General features: G+C 48.0%; 1 protein-coding gene across 1 annotated transcript in view; it reads right to left on the reverse strand.

Moving 5' to 3' along the window:
- Positions 1 to 26,673, reverse strand: part of LOC141727326 (transcription factor 4-like) — a 93,530-nt gene extending 66,857 nt beyond the window's left edge. The window contains exons 1-4 of the mRNA XM_074533798.1: positions 26,582 to 26,673; positions 24,923 to 24,995; positions 1,878 to 1,939; positions 128 to 224 (exon numbers count right to left, since the gene is read on the reverse strand). Of these exons, the coding sequence (XP_074389899.1) occupies positions 128 to 224; positions 1,878 to 1,939; positions 24,923 to 24,995; positions 26,582 to 26,653 (304 nt within the window). The 5' untranslated portion in view covers positions 26,654 to 26,673. The remainder of the gene's footprint in view (positions 1 to 127; positions 225 to 1,877; positions 1,940 to 24,922; positions 24,996 to 26,581) is intronic.
- Positions 26,674 to 26,992: the final 319 nt, after the last annotated feature.

Raw genomic sequence — 26,992 nt, forward strand, 5'->3', positions numbered from 1 at the left:
CATGGAAAATTGCAACAAATCCCTCAAAAAAAATGAAACTAAGGAATTGAAGGCCCCGGGATTTTATTCCCAACCCATGGCTCCCAATTCCCCCACCCCAGCGAGGGAGGAAATTCCGTGTTCTTACTTTGTATTCTGGAATTGGCAAAGGGAGGAGAGAGATTGTCGTGTGAGGCGAGGTCTCTGCTGGCCATGTGGTCGTAGTGAGTCCCATCTCCATAGTTCTGGCAAGAAACGGGATAAAAACACAATTTTACACCTCAATTGTAAAAATTGCTGCTGTAAAAAAACATCATTTTTTTCCCCCTGCTGATTGCTTGGAATGCCACATTTCCAAGTTGTGTTCATTATTAAAAATAAAAGAGAATTCTGACTGGAGATCTGGGTGATGCTCCTGAAATCAGCAAAAAAAACCAAAAAACGCTTTGGGGAGGAGTGGTGGTGCTTAAAAAATGGCAAAAAGGCTGCGGAGGGGAGGAGATCTCCCGCTGGGGGAATTGCATTCCGGCAGGAAAAAGCGAGGTCAGGTTGTTTGTGGAATAATTCCTCGCCTTAATGCCCGGCCCCGATTGAGAATTCGCCCGCTCGTGCTCCTTTTCTTTTGCCGTCTCCCCGCTGGCATTCAGGGCTTTGCAGGCAGAAATAATCGGTGTGTGCCAATTGCCCGCTTTCCTTTTCAAAACATTTTTCCCTCGGAAGCAATACAAGTGTCAAGGAGAGAGGGGGGAAAAAAAAGAAAAAAAAAAATAAATAAATAAATAAAATAAAAAAAGGGAAATCAAAGTGACAGATGGGAGCTGCCACGACGTCAGGGGGAGAAGAAAAGGTGCTGGGATTTCGTCCTCGGAGAGGCACAAACGGGGAAAGCAGAGCTCCGAGGAGGGGATGGAGATCCTCGTTATGCTTTTGGTTAATTGGGGAATTCCAGCACTTGGGGATGTGGAAAATTCCAGAGAATTCCGAGCAGAGAAAGCCCATTGGGAATTCTACTCCTGGGCAGGGATTGTGGATGTGGCCGTGCCCAATTCCAGCACTCAGGGATGTAGAAAATTCCAGAGGGAATTCTGCTGCTGGGCAGGGATTGGGATGTGGCCGTGCCCAATTCCAGCACTCAGGGATGTGGAAAATTCCAGAGGGAATTCTGCTGCTGGACAGGGATTGGGATGTGGCCGTGCCCAATTCCAGCACTCAGGGATGTAGAAAATTCCAGAGGGAATTCTGCTGCTGGGCAGGGATTGGGATGTGGCCGTGCCCAATTCCAGCACTCAGGGATGTAGAAAATTCCAGAGGGAATTCTGCTGCTGGGCAGGGATTGGGATGTGGCCGTGCCCAATTCCAGCACTCAGGGATGTGGAAAATTCCAGAGGGAATTCTGCTGCTGGGCAGGGATTGGGATGTGGCCGTGCCCAATTCCAGCACTCAGGGATGTAGAAAATTCCAGAGGGAATTCTGCTGCTGGGCAGGGATTGGGATGTGGCCGTGCCCAATTCCAGCACTCAGGGATGTGGAAAATTCCAGAGGGAATTCTGTTGCTGGGCAGGGATTGGGATGTGGCCGTGCCCAATTCCAGCACTGGGGGATGTAGAAAATTCCAGAGGGAATTCTGCTGCTGGGCAGGGATTGGGATGTGGCCGTGCCCAATTCCAGCACTCGGGGATGTAGAAAATTCCAGAGGGAATTCTGCTGCTGGGCAGGGATTGGGATGTGGCCGTGCCCAATTCCAGCACTCGGGGATGTAGAAAATTCCAGAGGGAATTCTACTCCTGGGCAGGGATTGGGATGTGGCCGTGCCCAATTCCAGCACTCAGGGATGTAGAAAATTCCAGATGGAATTTTGTTCTATCCATCAGCAGGGGATAAAGATGAATTTGACTTACCCGGGATGGGCTCGGATGTCCTGCATTCCCCCAGGACCCTGAGCTAGTTCTGTCTTCTACATCTGGGGACAAAAAAATTCTTTAGGCTTGGTGGCAAATCATTCCCGCCTTTCCGTGCCTAATTAACGCTCCCAATTAATCTCCTGGCGCTTTTCAGCTGGAGACAAAATCCAGGAAAAATTTCCAAGATTCCAAACCTGACACTTCCATTCTTTCCCCCAATCAGGATTTCTATTCTCTCCCGTTAATAGATGAACTCGTTAATAGCACCAGACACTCGGAGGTAAATATTTAATTAAGCTCCAGGAAATAAAAAAAAATTTAAAAAAAATAAAAAAGGGAGGAATGAAAGTGTGGATCATTTACCTGACAGATCCCATCAAGCATTCCATTAGGTTAATTAGGCAGATTTTAAAGTTTTAATCAATAATCCACGGGTTTGGGGGATTTTTTGAATCAATAATCCACGGGTTTGGATGGGGATTGTTGGAATCAATAATCCACGGGTTTGGGGGATTTTTTTAAATCAATAATCCACGGGTTTGGGGGATTGCTTGAATCAATAATCCACGGGTTTGGGGGATTTTTTGAATCAATAATCCACGGGTTTGGGGGATTGTTTGAATCAATAATCCATGGCTCTGAAGGAACCTGGATTCTCCAATTCCTGCTCCTCCTCCACAGGGAAAGGAGGAGACAACACGGATCTCCTGGAGGGAAAAGCAGAATTTTGGCGACATCCTCAATTTCCAGCTGGGATATGGAAAAGTTCACAAGGTCGAGGTTGGGAGAGACCTTGGGCAGATTTGGGAATTGTCTTCAGGAAATTTGGGATAAAGAATTTAGGATTTAACAGATCATCAGTGATGGGTGAGGAGGAACTTTAGGATCATCTCCCACTGTCCCAGGTTTTCCAATCCCCATCCAGCCCAGAACATTTCCAGCTTTTTGGGGCCACCTAAATCCCTCCAGGATCTGCAGGAATTTTGTGTCCAACCAAGGAAGGTGAGGCTGCTGCTCATCCCAATTAATTTCAGCACGCCTGGTCGGTGGGTTCAGACCTTTCCTGCTGCTTTGCTCTTCAAAAGAACTTGGATTGATCCGAGTACGAGCTTGAAAAACGGCAGGAAAAAAACCCCAGCTCGACAAAATGCAGCGGGAGGATTAAAGAAGGAAGATCAAGGCAAGGAGAAACCTGGATATTTGATAAGCTAAAGGAGCGGAAAATTTCAAACGCACATCCATTGATCCCATCTTTTTTTTTTGAAGGTTCGGCTCTAAATATCACCAGCACATGAGAAGAAAAGCCCAAAACAACAGGCAGGGAGGGGATGTGGAAAAAGGACGGCACGAAAAAACAAGGCAGGAGCTGGATAGGAACATTCAATTGGGCTCTGAAAGGAGGATAGAAAAGCCTGACGTGTGTGTGAAAGCCAAATTAATTCGTCACCGGGATGAATTCACACAAAGCACAGCCAGGACACCGGGATGGCTTGGCTGGGGACGCACAGGTGGGGCTGGAAAAGGTGAAATCGCTGAATGGTTTGTTCTAAATATCAGGAACCTACAGGAACCTTCAAGTCTGAGGAGCTCATTGGGATTGCACAGAAAATGGTGAAAACCCAAAAATCACCAGTCCCAGAATTATTTGGGATCTCAGGGATGATCCCACCTAATCACGTCCTCACCAGAGAGCACCTCTGGAATCGCAGCTGGGAGAGAGGCCCCGGCTTTCTCCGAGCTGTTCGCAGCACATTCTGTACTTTGCCAGCCGACGGGTCATTAGCAACTAAATTATCCTTACGAGCGTCTTCTGAAAGGAATAAATGACGTTACCCCGCACCACGGAAGGATAAATCCAGCCCTGTCTGGATTGCGAGCCCAGGCCGAGCTCTGCAGGTGCGAGCAGAGGTGGGAACGCTCCACTCCCCCTGGCTGGAGGCAAATCCTCTTCAGCCTCAGGGGAAGAGCAAGGGGGGAAATCCTGCAGGGCCTGGGGAAGGTGGCACCGAGCTGAGGGGGCTGCACCGAGCCCGGAGCGGGGCTGTGAGGGAAACTGGGCTCGGATTTATCCCTCGGTGCCCTCAGGGAGCTGCCGAGCCCGGAGCGGGGCTGTGAGGGCGGCTGGGCTCGGATTTTTCCCTCAGGGCCCTGAGGGAGATGCCGAGCCCGGAGCGGGGCTGTGAGGGAAGCTGGGCTCCGATTTATCCCTCGGTGCCCTCAGGGAGCTGCCGAGCCCGGAGCGGGGCTGTGAGGGAAGCTGGGCTCGGAGGAACCGGGATTTGTCCCTCAGGGCTGTGAGGGCGGCTGGGCTCGGAGGAACCGGGATTTGTCCCTCAGTGCCCTGAGGGAGCGACACCGAGCCCAGGATTTGTCCCTCATTGCCCCGAGGAAGCTGCCGAGCCCAGAGCGGGGCTGTGAGGGAAGCTGGGCTCGGATTTATCCCTGAGGGAGCTGCTCCGTCCAGCCCCGAGCCCGGGATTTTTCCCTCAGGGCCCTGAGGGAGATGCCGAGCCCAGAGCGGGGCTGTGAGGGAAGCTGGGCTCCGATTTATCCCTCGGTGCCCTCAGGGAGCTGCCGAGCCCAGGGCAGGGCTGTGAGGGAAGCTGGGCTCGGAGAAACTCAGGATTTGTTTCTCCGTTCTCTGAGGGAGCTGCTCCAGCCAGCCCCGAGCCCGGGATTTTTCCCTCAGGGCCCTGAGGGAGATGCCGAGCCCGGAGCGGGGCTGTGAGGGAAGCTGGGCTCGGAGGAACCGGGATTTGTCCCTCAGTGCCCTGAGGGAGCGGCACCGAGCCCAGGATTTGTCCCTCATTGCCCCGAGGAAGCTGCCGAGCCCAGGGCAGGGCTGTGAGGGCAGCTAGGCTCGGAGAAACTCAGGATTTGGTTCTCCGTTCTCTGAGGGAGCTGCTCCAGCCAGCCCCGAGCCCGGGATTTTTCCCTCAGGGCCCTGAGGGTGCTGCCGAGCCCGGAGCAGGGCTGTGAGGGAAGCTGGGCTCGGATTTATCGCTCAGCTTCCTCAGTGAGCTGCTCCAGCTCAGAGCAGGGCTGTGAGGGCAGCTAGGCTCGGAGAAACTCAGGATTTGTTTCTCCGTTCTCTGAGGGAGCTGCTCCGTCCAGCCCCGAGGCCGGGATTTTTCCCTCAGGGCCCTGAGGGAGATGCCGAGCCCAGAGCGGGGCTGTGAAGGCGGCTGGGCTCGGAGGAGCCGGGATTTGTCCGTTGGAGGAGCCCGGGATTTGTCCCTCGGTGCTCTGAGGGAGCTGCACCGAGCCCCGGGCCCGGCATTTGTCCCTCGAGCCCGGGATTTGTCCCTCGGTGCTCTGAGGGAGCTGCTCCAGCCCCGAGCCCGGGTTTTGTCCCTCAAGCCCCAGGATTTGTCCCTGGAGCCCAGAATTTGTCCCTCTAGTCCGGGATTTGTCCCTCATGCCTTGAGGGAACCGCACCGAGCCCCGAGCCCAGAATTTGTCCCTCGAGCCCGGGATTTGTCCCTCGGTGCTCTGAGGGAACCGCACCGAGGCCCGAGCCCAGAATTTGTCCCTCGAGCCCGGGATTTGTCCCTCGGTGCTCTGAGGGAACCGCACCGGGCCCCGGGCCCGGGATTTGTCCCTCCTGTCCAGGATTTGTCCCTTTAGCCCGGGATTTTTTCCTCATGCCCTGAGGGAGCTGCTCCAGCCCCGAGCCCGGGATTTGTCCCTCGAGCCCGGGATTTGTCCCTTGGTGCTCTGAGGGAGCTGCACCGAGGCCCGAGCCCGGGATTTGTCCCTCGAGCCGGGATTTGTCCCTTTAGCCCGGGATTTGTCCCTGGAGTTCAGAATTTGTCCCTCGAGCCCGGGATTTGTCCCTCGGTGCTCTGAGGGAGCAGCACCCAGCCCCGAGCCCAGAATTTGTCCCTGGAGCCCGGGATTTGTCCCTCGAGCCCGGGATTTGTCCCTCATGCCCTGAGGGAACCGCACCGAGCCCCGGGCCCGGGATTTGTCCCTGGAGCCCGGGATTTGTCCCTTGAGCTCAGAATTTGTCCCTTTATCCCAGAATTTCTCCCTTTATCCCAGGATTTGTCCCTGGAGCCCGGGATTTGTCCCGCCGAGCTCCCCCCGTGCCTGGGGCCCGGCACATCCTGTTTACAGCCCGAGCCCGCCGCTCCTTCCCCAAGCATCCGAGCTCGGCGATTGTTGTCCTTTGCAATATGGTAATTTTATGGGATATTTTTACCCAGCTCCAGCACATATTTTTTCCAACCCACAGCAGAACTTTCGACAACAATACAACTCGGAAAGATGGAAATATGGGACAATCGTCCCTAAACACCCAGCTAGCCTTCAACACGTCTTGGCATTTGGGACGGCAGCTCCGCTCCAAACATATGGCAGCGAAAGCTTTTGAATTTTTTTTCTATGATTTTATTCCGGTCTGGAGTCACTTCCACCCCGAAATAAAGCAATTTTAATTCAGGCCAGATGTGTAAAATTGGGATTTATTTATATGGGTGGAAGGTGTCCCCTAACTTTGGAACGGGATTTTCCATCCAAACCAGCCCAAAACCCTACAGCAATAATTTTCTTACAAATCCCATCATTTATTAAAGATTTGCCTTTAAAAACCAAACTCTAATATGTTTGTGGATATTGTTGTTATATGTGTAATTTATATTAAAATATAAATGATATACAAATCCATTTGTATATGCAAATACAAAAAACATATATTGATATCATAATAATAATATTCTGTAGCACTGCCTGGTCTTTCTTTATATAAATAAAAATCAAATTTCTATTCCATTTATAAAAATATGTATTTCTTAATAGATATAAATATATCATTTATATAGTTGTATAGGGAATTTATATTTTTATATCATGTATATCATTTATATAGAAAAGAATGTAATGTAATATAATATAATATAATATAATATAATATAATATAATATTTATAGATAATTTCTATATTTATATAAAATTTCTATAAATACATATAAATATATAAATAATATATGAATAACACTAACACTAATACTAATACTAATATTAATATTTTAAATTTTTCTGGGATTTTTGGAGGATTTTTAAAAACAATTTTCTGGGATTTTTTTGAGATTTTTTGGGGGATTTTTCGGGAGTCTTTTTTGATTTTTATTCAATTTTTTTGGGATTTTTTTCTGGGATTTTTTGTGGATTTTTCTGGGATTTTGGGAGGGAATTCTTTTAAATTTTCTGAGATTTTGGGGGAATTTTTGGGGATTTTTTTGAGATTTTTTCTTTCTTTTTCTGGCATTTTTTGGGAATTTTTTTGCGCATTTATTGGGATTTTGATGGGATTTTTTTGGGGGATTTTTTTGGGATTTTTTTTTTATTTTTCTGGGATTTTGGGAGGGATTTTTTGGGGATTTTTTGAGATTTTTTCTTTCTTTTTCTGGGATTTTTTGGGATTTTTTTTGCGCATTTATTGGGATTTTGATGGGATTTTTTGGGGATTTTTTTTTTTTCTGGGATTTTGGGAGGGAATTCTTTTAAATTTTCTGGGATTTTGGGGGGATTTTTTGGGGGGATTTTTTGGGGATTTTTTTGAGATTTTTTCTTTCTTTTTCTGGGATTTTTTGGGAAATTTTTTTTTGCGCATTTATTGGGATTTTGATGGGATTTCTTTGGGATTTTTTTGAGATTTTTTCTTTATTTTTCTGGGATTTTGGGAGGGAATTCTTTTAAATTTTCTGGGATTTTGGGGGGATTTTTGGGGATTTTTTGAGATTTTTTTTTTTATTTTCTAGGATTTTGGGAGGGATTTGGAAATCCACAAGAAAAAAATGAAATTTGGGAATTTGATCATTTGGGTTCTGGAGCCAGGATTTTATGGATGGAAATAAATGGATTTATTCTCACTTCCATGGAGATATCAAATGATATCAAATGATATCAAATCCAGATTATGGAAATTCAGGGATCCAATTCCTGCATTTTTAATCCATGGAGATAAAATGATATTAAATCATATCATATCAAATGATATCAAAATGATATCAAATCCAGATTATGGAAATTCAGGGATCCAATTCCTGCATTTTTAATCCATAGAGATAAAATTATATCAAATCATATCATATGATGATATCATATCAAATGATATCAAATTATATCAAATCCAGATTATGAAAATTCAGGGATCCATTTCCCTTAATTTATTTTCCATGGAGATAAAATGATATCAAATCATATCACATCTCATATGATCATATCAAAATGATATCAAACCCAGAATAAGGAAATGCAGGGATGCAATTCCCTGTTAATTACCCTTGGAAAATAATTGGCTGCCAGCTCTGGGCACGCTCCTCACTTTGGCAGCTCATGAGAGATTTCTCCAGAAAAATCAAGATAATTTTGGTGCAAATTAATCATATTGATCCTTTTGGGGTTCATCAAAGAGGGAATTTTAAAAAAATCAAATTTTGGTGTGCTCGCGTTGGTGACTCCTTTAATCCGGAATTGCAAAGGTTGGGGAAAAGCAAGGAGTTGGCAAAGTTGATATAGCCCGGATCCAATCGCTCTGCATCTCATTAGCATATGCAAATGAGCCGCTTCCCAAATTCAAGTGGCAGCAGCTCGGAAATTGGGAAGGGAAATTCAACCTTTTCTCCTCTTTTCCTGCCCCACAGCCAAAGAAATGTTCAAAGGGGGTGAGTCAGGAGTTCCAAAAATACAATTTCCCGAGCTGCAAAACACGAGCTGGGCGTTGCCATGGCGCTCTTTGGGAACGTTCCCAAGTTTTCCTCCGGCTCCTTTCAGGGATGACTCAAACGAGTGCGTTATTCCCAATAACGGCACGATTGCTAGGAGTGCGTTATTCCCAATAACGGCACGATTGCTACGAGTGCGTTATTCCCAGTAACGGCGCAATTGCTAGGAGTGCGTTATTCTCAATAACGGCACCCATATTCCAGAACGTTCCACCCAACAAACACCCGACAGCCGACAACAAACGAGTTCCGTGTTTGTCCCAAAATCCCGTTCCTTTTTACCCATGGGATTCAATGGGGTGAGCATTAAATCCCTTCCATCCCAAACCATTGGGATTTTCCATCCCATTGGGATTTTCCATCCCAAACCATTGGGATTCAATGGGGTCACCATCAAATCCCTTCCATCCCAAACCATTGGATTTTCCATCCCATGGGGTGACCATCAAATCCCTTCCATCCCAAACCATTGGGATTCAATGGGGTCACCATCCAATCCCTTCCATCCCAAACCATTGGGATTTTCCATCCCAAACCATTGGGATTCAATGGGGTGACCATCAAATCCCTTCCATCCCAAACCATTGGGATTTTCTCTCCCATGTCCTGGTGCCACCTCTGCCCAAATGCGTGGGCACCACCGTGCCTGTGTGCCAGTGTCCCAGAGGTGTGGGCACTGCCAGCCTCAGTCTGGCTGAGCTGTGCCTGCTCTCTATGCCAATCTGGGTGAGCTGTGCCCACTCCCAGTGCCAGCCCCAGTCTGGCTGAGCTGTGCCCATGTCCCAGTGCCAGTCTGGGTGAGCTGTGCCCACTCCCAGTGCCAGCCCCAGTCTGGGTGAGCTGTGCCCAATCCCACACCCAGTAAGCTGTGCCCATGTCCCAGTGCCAGTCTGGGTGAGCTGTGCCCGCTCCCTATGCCAATCTGGCTGCTCTGTGCCCACTCCCAGTGCCAGCCTGGGTCAGGATGAGCTGTGCCCGCTCCCAGTCCCACTGTGCCCACTCAATGCCTGCTGCAGGTGCCAGCTGTGGCTGAGCTGTGCCCGCTCCCTGCCCACTCCGTGCCCACTGCGGTGCCAGCTGCGTGACGAGCTGTGCCCACTCCCAGCCCCACTCCGTGCCCGCTCTGTGCCCACTCCGGCGCCAGCTGCGGGACGAGCTGTGCCCGCTCCGTGCCCGCTCTGTGCCCACTCCAGTGCCAGCTGCGGGACGAGCTGTGCCCGCTCTGTGCCCACTCCGTGCCCACTGCGGTGCCAGCTGCGGGATGAGCTGTGCCCGCTCCCAACCCCACTCCGTGCCCACTCCGGTGCCAGCTGCGGGCTGAGCTGTGCCCACTCCCAGCCCCGCTCTGTGCCCGCTCCGTGCCCACTCTGGTGCCAGCTGCGGGATGAGCTGTGCCCACTCCCAGCCCCACTCTGTGCCCACTCCGGTGCCAGCTGTGGCTGAGCTGTGCCCGCTCCCAGCCCCACTCTGTGCCCGCTCCGTGCCCACTGCGGTGCCAGCTGCGGGACGAGCTGTGCCCACTCCCAGCCCCACTCTGTGCCTGCTCCGTGCCCACTGCGGTGCCAGCTGTGGCTGAGCTGTGCCCACTCCCAGCCCCACTCTGTGCCCACTCTGTGCCCACTCTGGTGCCAGCTGTGGCTGAGCTGTGCCCACTCCCAGCCCCACTCCGTGCCCACTGCGGTGCCAGCTGCGGGATGAGCTGTGCCCACTCCCAGCCCCACTCTGTGCCCGCTCTGTGCCCACTGTGGTGCCAGCTGTGGCTGAGCTGTGCCCACTCCCAGCCCCACTCTGTGCCCGCTCTGTGCCCGCTGCGGGATGAGCTGTGCCCACTCCCAGCCCCAGTCTGTGCCCGCTCTGTGCCCGCTCCCAGCCCCACTCTGTGCCTGCTCTGTGCCCGCTCTGTGCCCACTCTGTGCCCGCTCCATGCCCACTCCGGTGCCAGCTGCGGGATGAGCTGTGCCCGCTCCCAGCCCCACTCTGTGCCCGCTCCGTGCCCACTGTGGGTGCCAGCTGCGGGATGAGCTGTGCCCGCTCCCAGCCCCACTCTGTACCCGCTCTGTGCCCGCTCCGTGCCCACTGCGGTGCCAGCTGCGGCTCTTTGTTTGCGGGCTCCCCAATCTGTGCCTCCATCTGTTCCTGCCCTCCGCAGGATTCTCCTCTTTGTTCCACCCTGGCACCCATTTCCCAGAGAAATAAATCAATAAATCAATAAATAAATCAATCAATAAATTCACCCCCTGGTTCCTTGGCATCCTTTCCTCAGTTTACCGTGGAAAATATTCCTGCAGATTCCCCAGGAAATGGTTAAAAAAGGGAAGCAAAGATGGAGAAATAATTTCAATTTCTGGACTTCTGAAAACTGGCATTTCCTTCCTTGCCTCACGGAGCCAGCGATAAAACACAAAACCACATAAAGGTAAAGGCATTAAATATGGCAAGGGTTAATTAAAAGTTCATTAATTTTCCCAATGGAAGGAAATTTTTGGTGGCCTCACACTAAAATCTCCTCCCACACCAGGAAAATATTTTTTGCAGGAAATATGGAATAAAACTTGGGGGGCTTTGCCGACCTCACAGCATTAAATAAAAACGGAATTTAATCTCTGATGAGCAGTGGAACAAAAAAAAACCCTGCTGGTGCTTTTAGTTCCTTTTTCGAGAAGTTCTATCCAATCAAAGTCTCCATTAGGGAGCAATTAGAGCGTAATGGCCGGCTGAGTCCATTATCATGGCCGCTTCACCTTGAGATATTTAAAGATAATTTTTAATTGGAGCAAATTGATGGGCTGAGATGGACTCGGGCTCTCTGCTTTTGCTTTGCTCCTCACCTTTGGAGTTGAAGAAACGAGATAAAACCAGAGCAAAATCTCCAAAAATATCGGATTAATATTTCCATATTTCCATATTTATCCATTCCTCGTTATTTTTAATCCAGGTTTCCATCTCGGACACTTAGGAGGACATCTGGTGGAGTCATGGAATGGGTTGGACCTTAAAGTCCATGAATTTATCAACCTTTGGAAGATTGGTTTCCATCAAGAAACCACAAAATTCAGGATGGTGGAAGGAAGAGATGGATGGACACCAAACCTTTATTCCACCAAGGAACCACAAAATTCAGGATGGTGGAAGGAAGCAATGGAGGGACACCAAACCTTTGGAAGATTGGTTTCCATCAAGGAACCACCAAAATTCAGGATGGTGGAAGGAAGAATTGGATGGACACCAAACCTTTATTCCATCAAATGCAGAACGGTGGAAGGAAGCGATGGATGGACACCAAACCTTTATTCCACCAAGGAACCACCAGAATGGTGGAAGGAAGTGATGGAGGGACACCAAACCTTCATTCCATCAAATGCAGGATGGTGGAAGGAAGCGATGGATGGACACCAAAGCTTTATTCCATCAAATGCAGGATGGTGGAAGGAAGTGATGGATGGACACCAAAGCTTTATTCCATCAAATGCAGAATGGTGGAAGGAAGCAATGGATGGACACCAAACCTTTATTCCATCAAATGCAGGATGGTGGAAGGAAGCAATGGATGGACACCAAACCTTTATTCCATCAAATGCAGGATGGTGGAAGGAAGCGATGGAGGGACACCAAACCTTTATTCCATCAAATGCAGGATGGTGGAAGGAAGCGATGGATGGACACCAAAGCTTTATTCCATCAAATGCAGGATGGTGGAAGGAAGTGATGGATGGACACCAAAGCTTTATTCCATCAAATGCAGGATGGTGGAAGGAAGTGATGGATGGACACCAAAGCTTTGGAAGATCAGTTTCCATCAAGGAACCACAAAATTCAGGATGGTGAAAGGAAGAGATGGATGGACACCAAACCTTTATTCCATCAAATGCAGGATGGTGGAAGGAAGTGATGGATGGACACCAAACCTTTATTCCATCAAATGCAGGATGGTGGAAGGAAGCGATGGATGGACACCAAAGCTTTGGAAGATCAGTTTCCATCAAGAAACCACAAAATTCAGGATGGTGGAAGGAAGAGATGGATGGACACCAAACCTTTATTCCACCAAGAAACCACAAAATTCAGGATGGTGGAAGGAAGAATTGGATGGACACCAAACCTTTGGAAGATTGGTTTCCACCAAGGAACCACCAAAATGCAGGATGGTGGAAGGAAGCAATGGATGGACACCAAACCTTTATTCCATCCAATGCAGGATGGTGGAAGGAAGCGATGGATGGACACCAAACCTTTATTCCATCCAATGCAGGATGGTGGAAGGAAGAGATGGATGGACACCAAACCTTTATTCCATCAAATGCAAGATGGTGGAAGGAAGCGATGGATGGACACCAAAGTTTTAGAAGATCAGTTTCCATCAAGGAACCACCAGAATTCAGGATGGTGGAAGGAAGCGATGGATGGACACCAAACCTTTATTCCATCAAATGCAGGGTGGTGGAAGGAAGAATTGGATGGACACCAAATCTTTGGAAGATTGGTTTCCATCAAGAAACCACAAAATTCAGGATGGTGGAAGGAAGCGATGGATGGACACCAAACCTTTGGAAGATCAGTTTCCACCAAGGAACCACCAAAATTCAGGATGGTGGAAAGAAGAATTGCATGGACACCAAACCTTTATTCCATTAAGGAACCACCAGAATGGTGGAAGGAAGAATTGGATGGACACCAAACCTTTATTCCATCAAATGCAGGATGGTGGAAGGAAGCAATGGAGGGACACCAAACCTTTATTCCATCAAATGCAGAATGGTGGAAGGAAGTGATGGATGGACACCAAACCTTTATTCCATCAAATGCAGGATGGTGGAAGGAAGAATTGGATGGACACCAAACCTTTATTCCATCAAATGCAGGATGGTGGAAGGAAGCGATGGATGGACACCAAACCTTTATTCCATCAAATGCAGGATGGTGGAAGGAAGCGATGGAGGGACACCAAACCACAACTCAAGGAGAAGAAATCAAAATTCCCAAGCTGCCGTGCCCAGATTGCATTTTCCATGTTATTTGTTAATTAATGACAAAGAGAAGGAAATTTCCAAAAAATTCCTAAATCTGGGATTTGGGATCTAAAATCCTACAGGGACCTCCATAAAATTGGGATTTCATTGGGGTGGGTGTAAAACCCAACAAAATGGAGATTTCATCGAATCCCTTCCTGGCCTTATTCAGCTTTTTTGTAAATTTGTAAATATTATTAAGAATATTCTTGTCGATATTATCCATTCAAATTCTTGTAAATATGATTGTAAATATTGGCAATAAAATTCCAAAGTGAATTCGCAGAGCTCCATCCCACCCCTCCGGACACAAACACAGCAAAGCAAATTTCTCTTTGAATAAAAAATCAGAAATAAATAAAGTCCTGTTTATCAACAGAGAGCCACAGGAATGATTTTTACACTTCAAAAGATGCTAGAAAGCAACTTGAAAAAATTGGGAAAATATATGGAAAAGGACAAAAAAAATTAGTATATAAATAAGATTAAAAATTTAGATATAAATATTTATATATAAATATAATTGAGGACCTTAGGAGAGGGAAAAGGCCGATGTCCAATGTCTTCCATTCCAGCATTGAAAAATGAATCCATGCAGGAAAAATGGGGGAAAATATATGGAATAAAACCAGCAAATATATGATATATAAATAAAATTAAAAATTTATACTATATAAAATTATATAAATAAAACCAAAAAAAATCATGGAGTATAAATGTGGACCTTAGGAGAGGGAAAAGCCCAATGTCCTTCTTAAGGCAGAGATTTCAGTATGGAAAAATGAATCCATGCAGGAAAAATGGGGGAAATATATGGAATAAAACCAGCAAACATATGATATATAAATGAGATTAAAAATTTATATATAAATATTTATATATAAATATAATTGAGGACTTTAGGAGAGGGAAAAGGTCGATGTCCAATGTCCTTCATAAGGCAGAGATTCCAGCATGGAAAAATGAATCCATGCAGGAAAAATATGGAATAAAACCAGCAAATATATGATATAAAAATAAGATTTAAAATTTATATATGAATATTTATATATAAATATAATTGAGGACCTTAGGAGAGGGAAAAGGCCGATGTCCAATGTCTTCCATTCCAGCATGGAAAAATGAATCCATGCAGGAAAAATGGGGGAAATGTATGGAAAAGGACAAAAAAAATTAGTATATAAATAAGATTTAAAATTTATATATAAATATTTATATATAAATATAATTGAGGACCTTAGGGGAGGGAAAAGCCCAATGTCCTCCATAGGGCAGAGATTCCAGCATGGAAAAATGAATCCATGCAGGAAAAATGGTGGAAATATATGGAAAAGAAACCCCAAAAATGCAAAATATAAATAAAATAAATAATATAAATAAAATATAAATAAAACCAAATAATTTCTGAACCACAAATGAGAACTGATGTCCATCCGCTAAGGCGCCGGTTGATAAATGAACTCTCTGCTGGGCGGTGTTTACAGAAAAGCTCATTTTAGGAAAAGGGAATTTTGCTGTGTTTATCCAACAAGACCAAGGATTTCCTCAGAGTATCCAACCAACCCAAATCCACCCCAAAACGGCCCCGTGGCACCGGAATTACAGCGCTTGGCTCTGTCCCAACCTCTTTGTTTCCCTGTAAACCCCACAGAAACGAGTTTGCTGTGGGTAATTTCATTAATCCCAAATATTCCAGGGTTGGAAGTTTGTATTCCAGCCACAAACTTCATACCCGAGGTTTGGCCTGGAAATGCTGCCGGACTCTTCAGAGCAGGTGCTGCTGCAATCCCAAGCCATAATTCAATCAAGCCTTTGGGCTGACGTCAGGAACAAAAAAAACCAACTCAAAGGCTGTTTGTGAACGGGCCCAGAACCCCCTGAGATTCAATTAGAGCCTTGATATTCCATGGGGAATATTTTATTGAGCTGGATTTAATATCAGCGAAGCTTGGGAGCGGGGATTTATCAAACATTGAAATGGCCAGGCGGCAGAACGGCGCGTTAACCCCACGGTCCCAAATTTGCAGCAGGAAAAGTGGCTGAAATTTAGATATAACAGCAAAAAAAAACACCAATCCCTGGTTTTTAGGGAATGAACCTGAGAATTTTGGGGATCTCTGTGTCCGTGATGTCCCACAGGGTTTTGGTTTGGGGTTTGAACATAACTTGGGGTGAATGGGGTGGCACACACACATGTAGGGTGGAGGATGCACACACATGTAGGATGCACAAAATCCCTGTTTTTAGGGATTATGGCTAGGAATGAACCCGAGGATTTTGGGGATTTGCCAACAGAAATTGTGATTTCTGTGTCCGTGATGTCCCACAGGGTTTTGGTTTGGGGTTTGAACATAACTTGGGGTGAATGGGGTGGCACACACACATGTAGGGTGGAGGATGCACACACATGTAGGATGCACAAAATCCCTGTTTTTAGGGGTTTCATCCCAGAATGAACCCAAGGATTTTGGGGATTTGCTGGCAGAAATTCTGATTTCTGTGTCCCCGATGTCCCACAGGGTTTTGGTTTGGGGTTTGAACATAACTTGGGGTGGCACACACACATGTAGGGTGGAGGATGCACACACATGTAGGATGCACAAAAACAACCCCAATCCCTGTTTTTAGGGATTATGGCTAAGAATGAACCCGAGGATTTTGGGGATTTGCCAGCAGAAATTGTGATTTCTGTGTCCGTGATGCCCCACAAGGTTTTGGTTTGGGGTTTTAATATAACTTGGGGTGGCACACACACATGTAGGGTGGAGGATGCACACACATGTAGGATGCACAAAACAACCCCAATCCCTGTTTTTAGGGATTATGGCTAAGAATGAACCCGAGGATTTTGGGGATTTGCCGGCAGAAATTCTGATTTCTGTGTCCCTGATGTCCCACAGGGTTTTGGTTTGGGGTTTGAACATAACTTGGCTGGGATCATGGATCACACACGTGTAGGGTGGAGGATGCACACACATGTATAGGGTATAGGATACATACATGTAGGATGCACAAAAAAACCCCAATCCTTGTTTTTTAGGGATTGAACCCAGGCATTTCTGTGCTTTGCCATTTGTGCACCGGCAGAAATTCTGATTTCTGTGTCGCTGATGTCCCACAGGGTTTTGGTTTGGGGTTTGAACAGAACTTGGCTGGGATCATGGATCACACACATGTATAGGGTGGAGGATGCACACACATGTAGGATGCACAAAAACAACCCCAATCCCTGTTTTTAGGGAATGAACCCGAGGATTTTGGGGATCTCTGTGTCCCTGATGTCCCACAGGGTTTTGGTTTGGGGTTTGAACAGAACTTGGCTGGGATCATGGATCACACACGTGTAGGGTGGAGGATGCACACACATGTAGGATGCACAAAAACAACCCCAATCCCTGGTTTTTAGGGAATGAACCCGAGGATTTTGGGGATTTTCTGGCAGAAATTCTGATTTCTGTGTCCCTGATGTCCCACAGGGTTTTGGTTTGGGGTTTGAACATAACTTGGCGGTGAATGGGGTGGCACACACACATGTAGGGTGGAGGATGCACACACACATACAGGTTGGAGAATACACACATATAGAATGGAGGATACACACACACATATAGGATGGAGGATACACACACACATAGGGTGGAGGATACACACACACATAGGATGGATGCACACATGCATGGCATGAAGGATACACATATAAGATGGAGGATACACACACATGTAGCACGGAGGATACACACACACGCACATAGCACGGAGGATGCACACACAGCATGGAGGATACACACACACATGTAGCATGGAGGATACACACACACATATATGATGGAAGATACACACACAGGATGGAGGATACACACACACATAGGGTGGAGGATACACACACACATAGCACAGAGGATACACACGCACATAGCACGAAGGCTACACATATAGCACGGAGGATACACACACATATATAGGATGGAGGATACACACACACACAGCATGGAGGATACACACACATACATAGGATGGAGGATACACACACACAGCACGGAGGATACACACATGTATAGGGTGGAAGATACACACGCACACATAGCATGGAGGATACACACATAGGGTGGAGGATACACACACACATATATGATGGAAGATACACACACATAGGGTGGAGGATACACACATGTATAGGGTGGAAGATACACACACACACACACACATAGCACGGAGGATACACACACGTAGCATGGAGGATACACACATAGGATGGAGGTTACACACACACATAGCACAGAGGATACACACACAGCATGGAGGATACACACATAGGATGGAGGTTACACACACACACACAACATGGAGGATACACACATAGGATGGAGGTTACACACACACACACATAGCACAGAGGACACACACAGCATGGAGGATACACACATAGGATGGAGGTTATACACACACACAGCATGGAGGATACACACAGCACGGAGGATACACACACACACACAGCATGGAGGATACACACACAACATGGAGGATACACATGGAGCATGGAGGATACACACACACACATAGGATGGAAGCGGGTAACACACATGACTGAGAGCCGCCCATCCATGACAAAAGGACGCACATGTGTGACAAAGCAGATGTCTGTACACGCACATCCATGTGCCTAAAGGGACCCTGCACACACATGACAAAGCCGCCACGCGCGCAGAGGATAACGCAGACGCCGCGCACACGTGTGGCAGGCCAGCCTGCCACACATGACAGAGCGGGTGTCACGCACACACATGACAAAGAGGGAGCCTGTCCCTTCCCACCCACATACAGCCAGCCAGCAGTGCCAGCGCTGCCATTGGCAAGCTGGGCACAGGGCAGGAAGGCCGGGAACGCTGCCAGCAATGGCGCCTGCATCCTGCATGGCACCTGCCGCCGCCGCTTCCCCTCTCCCGGGAGCCTGGCTGCTGTTCTGCTGTGCCAGGGTCACTGCTGTGCCACAAATAAAGCTGGAGAAAACCCTGAGTAAAGCACACGGACAGAACGCGGCGGTGCCCAATCCTGGGTATAGAGTATAGGCCAGACCCGATTGCAATGGCGCCTGCATCCTGCATGGCACTGCCATCGCTGCCACCCCTCTCCTGGCAGCCTGTGCCAGGGTCACTGCTGTGCCACAGAGCCGCAACAAAGCTGGAGTAAACCCTGAGGAAAGGGCACGGAGAGAACCCGGCGGTGCCCAATCCCGGGTATAGAGCATCGGCCAGACCTGATTGCAATGGCGCCTGCATCCTGCATGGCACTGCCAACGCTGCCACCCCATCCCCGGGAGCCTGTGCCAGGGTCACTGCTGTGCCACAAATAAAGCTGGAGTAAACCCTGAGGAAAGGGCACGGAGAGAACCCGGCGGTGCCCAATCCCGGGTATAGAGCATCGGCCAGACCCGATTTCAATGGCGCCTGCATCCTGCATGGCACTGCCATGGCTGCCACCCCATCCCCAGGAGCCTGTGCCAGGGTCACTGCTGTGCCACAAATAAAGCTGGAGTAAACCCTGAGGAAAGCACACGGACAGAACCCGGCGGTGCCCAATTCTGGGTATAGAGCATCGGCCAGACCCGATTGCAATGGCACCTGCATCCTGCATGGCACTGCCATCGCTGCCATCCCTCTCCTGGCAGCCGTTCTGCTGTGCCAGGGTCACTGCTGTGCCAGGGTCACTGCTGTGCCAGGGTCACTGCTGTGCCACAGAGCCGCAACAAAGCTGGAGTAAACCCTGAGTAAAGCACACGGAGAGAACGCGGCGGTGCCCGATCCCTGGCGCAGAGCATCGGCCAGACCCGATTGCAATGGCGCCTGCATCCTGCATGGCACTGCCATCGCTGCCACCCCTCTCCTGGCAGCCTGGCAGCTGCTCTGCTGTGCCACAAATGAACCTGGAGTAAACCCTGAGTAAAGGGCACGGACAGAACCCGGCGGTGCCCAATCCTGGGTATAGAGCATCGGCCAGACCCGATTGCAATGGCGCCTGCATCCTGCATGGCACTGCCATCGCTGCCACCCCTCTCCTGGCAGCCTGTGCCAGGGTCACTGCTGTGCCAGGGTCACTGCTGTGCCACAGAGCGGCAACAAAGCTGGAGTAAACCCTGAGGAAAGGGCACGGACAGAACCCGGCGGTGCCCAATCTCGGGCGCAGAGCATCGGCCAGACCCGATTGCAATGGCGCCTGCATCCTGTATGGCACTGCCATGGCTGCCTCCCCATCCCCAGGAGCCTGTGCCAGGGTCACTGCTGTGCCAGGGTCACTGCTGTGCCACAGAGCCGCAACAAAGCTGGAGTAAACCCCGAGGAAAGGGCACGGACAGAACCCGGCGGTGCCCAATCCTGGGTATAGAGCATCGGCCAGACCTGATTGCAATGGCGCCTGCATCCTGCATGGCACTGCCATGGCTGCCACCCCTCTCCTGGCAGCCTGTGCCAGGGTCACTGCTGTGCCAGGGTCACTGCTGTGCCACAGAGCCGCAACAAAGCTGGAGTAAACCCTGAGGAAAGGGCACGGAGAGAACCCGGCGGTGCCCAATCCTGGGTATAGAGCATCGGCCAGACCCGATTGCAATGGCGCCTGCATCCTGCATGGCACTGCCATGGCTGCCACCCCTCTCCTGGCAGCCTGTGCCAGGGTCACTGCTGTGCCACAAATGAACCTGGAGTAAACCCTGAGTAAAGCACACGGAGAGAACCCGGCGGTGCCCAATCCCGGGTATAGAGCATCGGCCAGACCCGATTGCAATGGCGCCTGCATCCTGCATGGCACTGCCATGGCTGCCACCCCTCTCCTGGCAGCCTGTGCCAGGGTCACTGCTGTGCCACAGAGCCGCAACAAAGCTGGAGTAAACCCTGAGGAAAGGGCACGGAGAGAACGCGGCGGTGCCCAATCCCGATTGCAATGGCGCCTGCATCCTGCATGGCACTGCCATGGCTGCCACCCCTCTCCTGGCAGCCTGGCAGCTGTTCTGCTGTGCCACAAATAAACCTGGAGTAAACCCTGAGTAAAGCACACGGAGAGAACCCAACCCAATTTTCAGAGCATCGTCCTGAGCCCGCAGTCGGGCAGCGCCGGCTCCAACAATGGCACGCAGCTACTACTGCCATTACTAGCAGGAGTAAGTAGGCTTGAGGGATGTGGTGATTGCTCTCACACCAACAATCCACCCAAAAAATCCCATTTTTTCCATCTGGATGAAGCTCAGCTGCCTCACATTTCCCATGGAGGAAGGAATCGATGCTCCAACCTCTCTGCAGGATAGAGTTCGCTAGCAAAACAAATTCTACAACAACATTAAAATAAATCTAAAATTCATTAAGAATTTGGGCATTCATTAAGAATTTTTTTGGGCATTAATTAAGAATTTTGGGCATTAATTAAGAATTTTGGGGCATTAATTAAGAATTTATTTGGGCATTACAGCCCTTTGCTCTGTCAGGGAGTTTTCCCTGCAAGCAGCTCCGAGATGGAAATCAATGCCCGAATTTCCAGGCCGGAAAGCTTGGAAGGACCCAGAGGTGAATTTTTGGGGCCCAGAGAGCCCAAAATCAGTGCAGGCCCCTCCAGGGAATTTGGCACCGAATTTTGCCCATCAAGAATGGTAAATTCAATTATTGCAGGGAGAAGGATGGAGCAGAATAGCCCCTGGCAGATGGCACATCCTCTGCCATGTATATTCATTTTTCTGTGCTCCATCAGCTGAAACATTCCCAGGTTATCCCAGTTTTTCTCCCCCTGGGAGCTGGGAATATTTTTGGGGAAAAGAAAAGATTTTGAAGCCGTGACCGCTCCTTAGAAAATTGCAGAGCTGTCGTTGTATTTCAATGCTCCGATCACCTTTTTGCTGCCATTCCCAGCTACAACAAGTTTACCACCAGGAGTAAATGTTTGAGCTTTCCTTGGGAATTCAGGCCACAAAATTCCAGAAGAATTCTAACAAAAATCCACCTGAATTTGGGAGTGGCACGAATACAAATCCAAGAGGAAAAAGCCAAATTGTACCTCACATATTTATTTTTTTTTTCCCTGAACTCGGAGCCAGGTTTCATTTTGTTCCCAACTCCCTGAGATCCTGATCCAGCCATCACTAAACTTCATAAAAAAAACAATTAAATCGCTTGATTTGTGCAAAAATCAGCAGTGAAAGATGGAAATTTGGAGGCAAGGACAGCACAGCGTCCCCACACCCAGTGACATTTGGCTGCAGAATTCTGAATTATTCAATATATTTAAGGTAGCATGGAAGGAAAGAGGAGGAGAAATAAAAATCTCTATTATAGGGGGTTTTTTTCTCTCTCTTTTTTATTCTTTTGAATGGTATTTCTGCACCAAACTCAGCCCTGGTTTTTTCTCAAATTGACGCATCCCTCACCTGAGCAACCCCAATTCCATTTGGGTGAGGATCAAACACCAAAATCCTGCAGCTTTCCCACACTCCAAACCCAAAAACCTCGCAATTTTCGTTAGGATTTCCACACCCAACCCAAAACCTCAGGAAGTGAAACTGCGCTGGATTTGTGATTCCCTCGTTAGGGATAAATTCATTTGTTGCTCTAATGCAGGCCAAAATGAAAAGTGAGGTTTGAAATCCTTTCGAGGGACTTTTTGCTTGGAGATTTTTTGCCTTTTTTTTAATCTGGGCAATGATAAAAATTCCGCTTTTCTCGGATTTTGCTGCCACCCACACGCTATTCAAGCAGCTCCAGAGTGGGCAATCCAGAACAGATGCTCCCAAACGGAGGTAAAAAATTCCAGCCTTTAAATATAGCAGCAGCAGAAAACTGAAAGGATTCAGGAAGATGTGGGCTTTTGATGAACAGCTAAAAAAGCGAAATAATGTCAAATGTGACAGACCCGGGGGAAAAGCTCTTTCAAAAATCCGCTCTTCAAATTTCCGATTATGGGAGCCATTGCGAACTCGTCCCAAAATTTTAGTCGGTGCAAATGAAATAAATACAAAAAAAAATAAAAAAAAGGGGGAAAATAAAGCAGGAAAAAGCAAAAAGCAAGCCCATTGTTGAAGTGAAGTAACAGCTATTAAATCACTTTGCAACGAGGATGGCAATGGGAGGGATGTGCCCCGGTTCTGCCGATGCTCCGAACACCTGCCGACATCAAACGGCTGACAAAAAAAAGGCTTTCATGTGAAAAATGCTCCCTGCGAATGGCCCGGCTGGAGCTCAGGTTACATTCCATTCTCCTCCCCTGCTTGGGAACATGGGGAGAAGCCATGTTTGTGGAATTCGGCGTTCCAAAGGGGAGCGGGGGTTTTACTTTCTTCTCCCAACACGGCAGCGCGGATTAGGCGAGCAAAAAAGCCACGGGAATGATTCCCGCACTTCCTAAAGTCCGCTTAGTTTCACTTCCCTGCTTGGGATTACTTTGCTTTTTATTTTAATCTCCCTTTTTCCCTCCCCTCTGTGCCAGAGAACTTTGGGTTTAGCGCAGGCAATCTGGGTTGGCAAGAGGAATATTTAAAGGTCAGCTCAAACTTCAGAGGGGAAGGAAAAGCAGGATGCGATTCTGCATAATGACACAAACAGCCTCAGCCAGGCAATTCTCTGCAATTCTGGCCAGGTGTTGTTTTGAGTGCCTTTTAACTCCATATTCTTAATTTCCTGCAGCTCATGAAATCAATTCCTCCCATTCTTTCCATTCTCAAACCCAAACCGAATCCCGCTCCCATTCGCGCTCCTGATACCAATGACTGCAGAGGTGAGCTTTAGGAGGGAATTCTTATATAAATATAAATATAAATATAAATATAAATATAAATATAAATATAAATATAAATATAAATATAAATATAAATATAAATATAATTATAAATATAAATATAACTCTGGAGTCATTTGCTGTCAGCCCAAGTGCTGCTTGCTGCATTGGACTGGGCTGTGAGCGTGACAAATTGATTTGTCTGGCACAAGCACTCCAGCGAAAACAAACCGAGAGCCGGCCTCATCCCTTTCCCAAAAATTGGGGCAGAAAAGGACAAAAACCAGGGTTCAAACCTAGAGCTCATGGTTGGAAAGTTAACCCAGCCCAAGAGCAAAATTCTCCGAGTTGCTATCTCTCAATACAAGCACATTGATATCTCACAATATAAGCAAGTTGCTATCTCTCAATATAAGTTGCCATCTCTCAATATAAGCAAGTTGCTAGTTCACAATATAAGCAAGTTTGGGAAGATAAAACAAACCCAGGTTGTCATTTAGAGCCTAATTAGAAGAAGCAGAGCCTAACTAGAATCAATAGAATAAAAGGCACAAAATGAGTGTTGAGGTGAAGGAAAGCAGAGCAAACTTCCCAGCCGAAATGCCGCTCAGGAAATCAAAACCAGAACGATGCCCCAGTGCATGGAATAACGAGGAGCCCCTGAAAAGAGCAAAGCTGCAGATTTCAGGTGTGAAACTCCCTGCCAGGAAGGGTTTCTCTGTGCATCTCGGATTCCCCACACACACACAGTGTGCTGGCATGTGGGATAGGCTGGGAATTCAATATCCCCCACCTGGGCTGCATCCCAGAGCAGGGAAATGCGCACGGGGATCTTTGGGAGCTCTCGTTGGTCAGGCACAGAGAAACCCCTCCAGAAACTGGGGGTGCCAGACAATCCCTGTCCACACACAGAGCCCCCAAAACGCTTTTGTGCTGACAAAAGGTGGCCCTGCAAAGTCATCCCAAACATTTCCATGTCTGAAAGCAGCAACAGAAAGTCACTGGAATGATTGCATTCCCAAAAATGATTCCATCAGCACGCAGCCCTCTCTAATCCTAAAGACTTTTTTTTTGTCCCCTGCTGTTTAGTCTGGGATACTTATTTTATTGCTACAGCCTTCAATTCTAATGCACAAAATTAATTTGCACACAAGAGGTTTGGACGATCGTCCCCGACAGACAAAGACAGGCTTTGGAATTGGAAATAAAAAAATTCTCCAGGGCTCAAATCGCTAAAGGGAAAAGATAAATCTACTGGAAAACGAGAACAATTTTAAGCAATGATTAAACAGAGGCGAAGTCCAGGGGTTTTTAAAAAATCACAAATGTGTGGCGACGCTCTAAAAACCTCCCAGGCTTGAGGAAATAACAATAATAATAACAACAATCATCAACATCAGAATGAGAATAACCGGCTCTTAGGAATAATTCCGCTGCAATCCGAACGGATCCGCTCCCCCACGAGAGATTAAAGCACCACAACAAAGGTAATGCCCACGGAGAAATCAAATAAATCCCAACGCTTTCGCTACCACGCACGGAACAAAAAAAACAGGGTACATACTTGAGCCACTAAAATGTCCACTCGCCAAGGAAGTTGGTCCATTTTTCCCGCTGCTCACAGGAGGTGAAAACATCTACAACAACAAAAAAAACAAACAAAAACAAACAAAGAGGCATTACTAGTGCGAAAGGAGCAATTGGCGAGGCCGAAAGTTGCCGGCGCATTCCTGAGGAGTTTGTCTGCCCCCGAAGCGAAGCGAGATTGCGGTCCCGCTTTTCTCAAGCTCCTCGGCTTCCCAAACCATCCGCCCTTCTCGCCCGAGCCTCGGAGCCCTAACAGCGTTTTACTCCTCCGAGCAACAAAATTTGGGAATGCGAAAAAAGTTGGGGATGGGTCGCGACCTTGGTCATCAACGTAGCGACGTCCATTTCCATGCCGCTGCGGGATTTGCCTGGCATGTGGGAACCCAAATAATAATAATAATGCCAAGTGCCACCTGCCCTAAATTCTCATTCCGTCTCTCCCACCGAGCAATTGGAAGCCAGGCTCGCTCCTCGCCCCCTCTCCCTCCCTCTCGCACTCCTCTCTCTCTCTCTCTCTCTCTCTCTCTCTCTCTCTTCCCAAGCATTTATTTCGACCCTAATTGGTTTCTCCCTTCTCCGACGTGTCTAGTGGATAATACGCACCTTCCCTGAGTCAGAGGCTGCAAAAAGCCAAGGAACAAATGGGAAAAGTGCAGCGCCAAGCAGAGAGGGGGCTGCGAGGCTGCTGCCGCAGGCTACGCTGGCTGCCCAAACTTCCCCGAGCCATCCCTCAGAAGCCGAGGCTGGATGGAGCACGCAAGGGGGAAAAGCCAGAGGGGAGGGGGGCCGAGCGAGCCGAGGCGCCTCTCGCAGCACAAAATCAAGAACTAAAGTGGATAGAGAGATATTCCTGACATCTTGGGGGGAAGGGAGGGGATGGATAGAGGGAGGAAGGAAGGAAGGAAGGGGTTGGAGGGGGAGGGGGGAGCCTGACAAAAGTAGACAAGTGCACGCGTCCGGCGCAAGGTTCGGCCTCCAAAGCGGCCCAGGGGGGGACAAAAATCCCTCTCGGCCTCCAAAATCGCTGCCCCGATCCTGCCCGGGGCGGGGATCAAAAGCTCGGAGAGGTTTTAATGCCAGCACAAGGCATAGGAGGTTGCAGGGGAAACTTTCGAGTGAGACGGGTCGTGGATTTCTTTGCACTTTCCATGTGCCCGTAATGGAAACAAGGGGAGAACGGAAAGGAGAATATCAGCGAGTCATTAGCAATGAATTAGCCGGTGTGCCAACGGCGCCGGGAAATCGAAAGCACAATAAAAGTGCAATATCGGTACGATGGAAGGATGAGAAATGGTCAATTTTCGGGGCGTTTCTTTTGGCAGGAATGATTTGAGCCATGAAACCAAGCTGCGAACGCGCCTGCATCTCCCATCACACGCAATCAGAAAGAACTAAAAATACTCAGTTTGGATTTTTCTTTTTTTTTTTTTAAGCGAAAAAAATATATTTACCATGCTTCTAGCTGCTGATTAAAAATTGCCCAATGCACTTAGAGCACAGTTTGGGGTTGGTTTTGTCGCTTTAGGGGTTTTTTTTTGGCTGGATTTTCTTTTTGTTACCAGAGCAGCTAGAATTTTTTTTTTAATTTTTTTTTTTTTTTTTTCAGCTGTTGCTAATTTCCACCGTTGTTTCTTACCGCACTGAAATCCAGTAAATCACTCAGTTCTTTGTCCGTCCCTAAGGCAGCCATTCGCTGTTGGTGATGCATTTTAGCAAAATCACACAAACCTAGAAACATGGAAATAACCGCAATCAGAAATCCCGAGCCTTGCAGGAAACACAGTCGGATTTTGCTTTTTCAAGGGGGGGGGGTCGGGGGAGTGGGTGGTTGAGAAGAAGAAGGGAGGGGAAAAAAAAGATGGAGGGGCAGCAAAAAAAAAAAAAAAACAAAAAAACCCAAAAACACAACAACGAAAAAAAAAAGCGATATTGTATTTCCAAAGAGGCGAGCCAAACCCGGCAACATCCACTCTTTAAACCCAAATCCGGAGGAGCAAAAAAAAGGCAAAGCCTCGCTCCCGGAGCATCATTTATGCAACAGGAGGTT

Source organism: Zonotrichia albicollis, assembly GCF_047830755.1.
Source record: "Zonotrichia albicollis isolate bZonAlb1 chromosome Z unlocalized genomic scaffold, bZonAlb1.hap1 SUPER_Z_unloc_1, whole genome shotgun sequence".
Classification (NCBI taxonomy): Eukaryota; Metazoa; Chordata; class Aves; order Passeriformes; family Passerellidae; genus Zonotrichia; species Zonotrichia albicollis.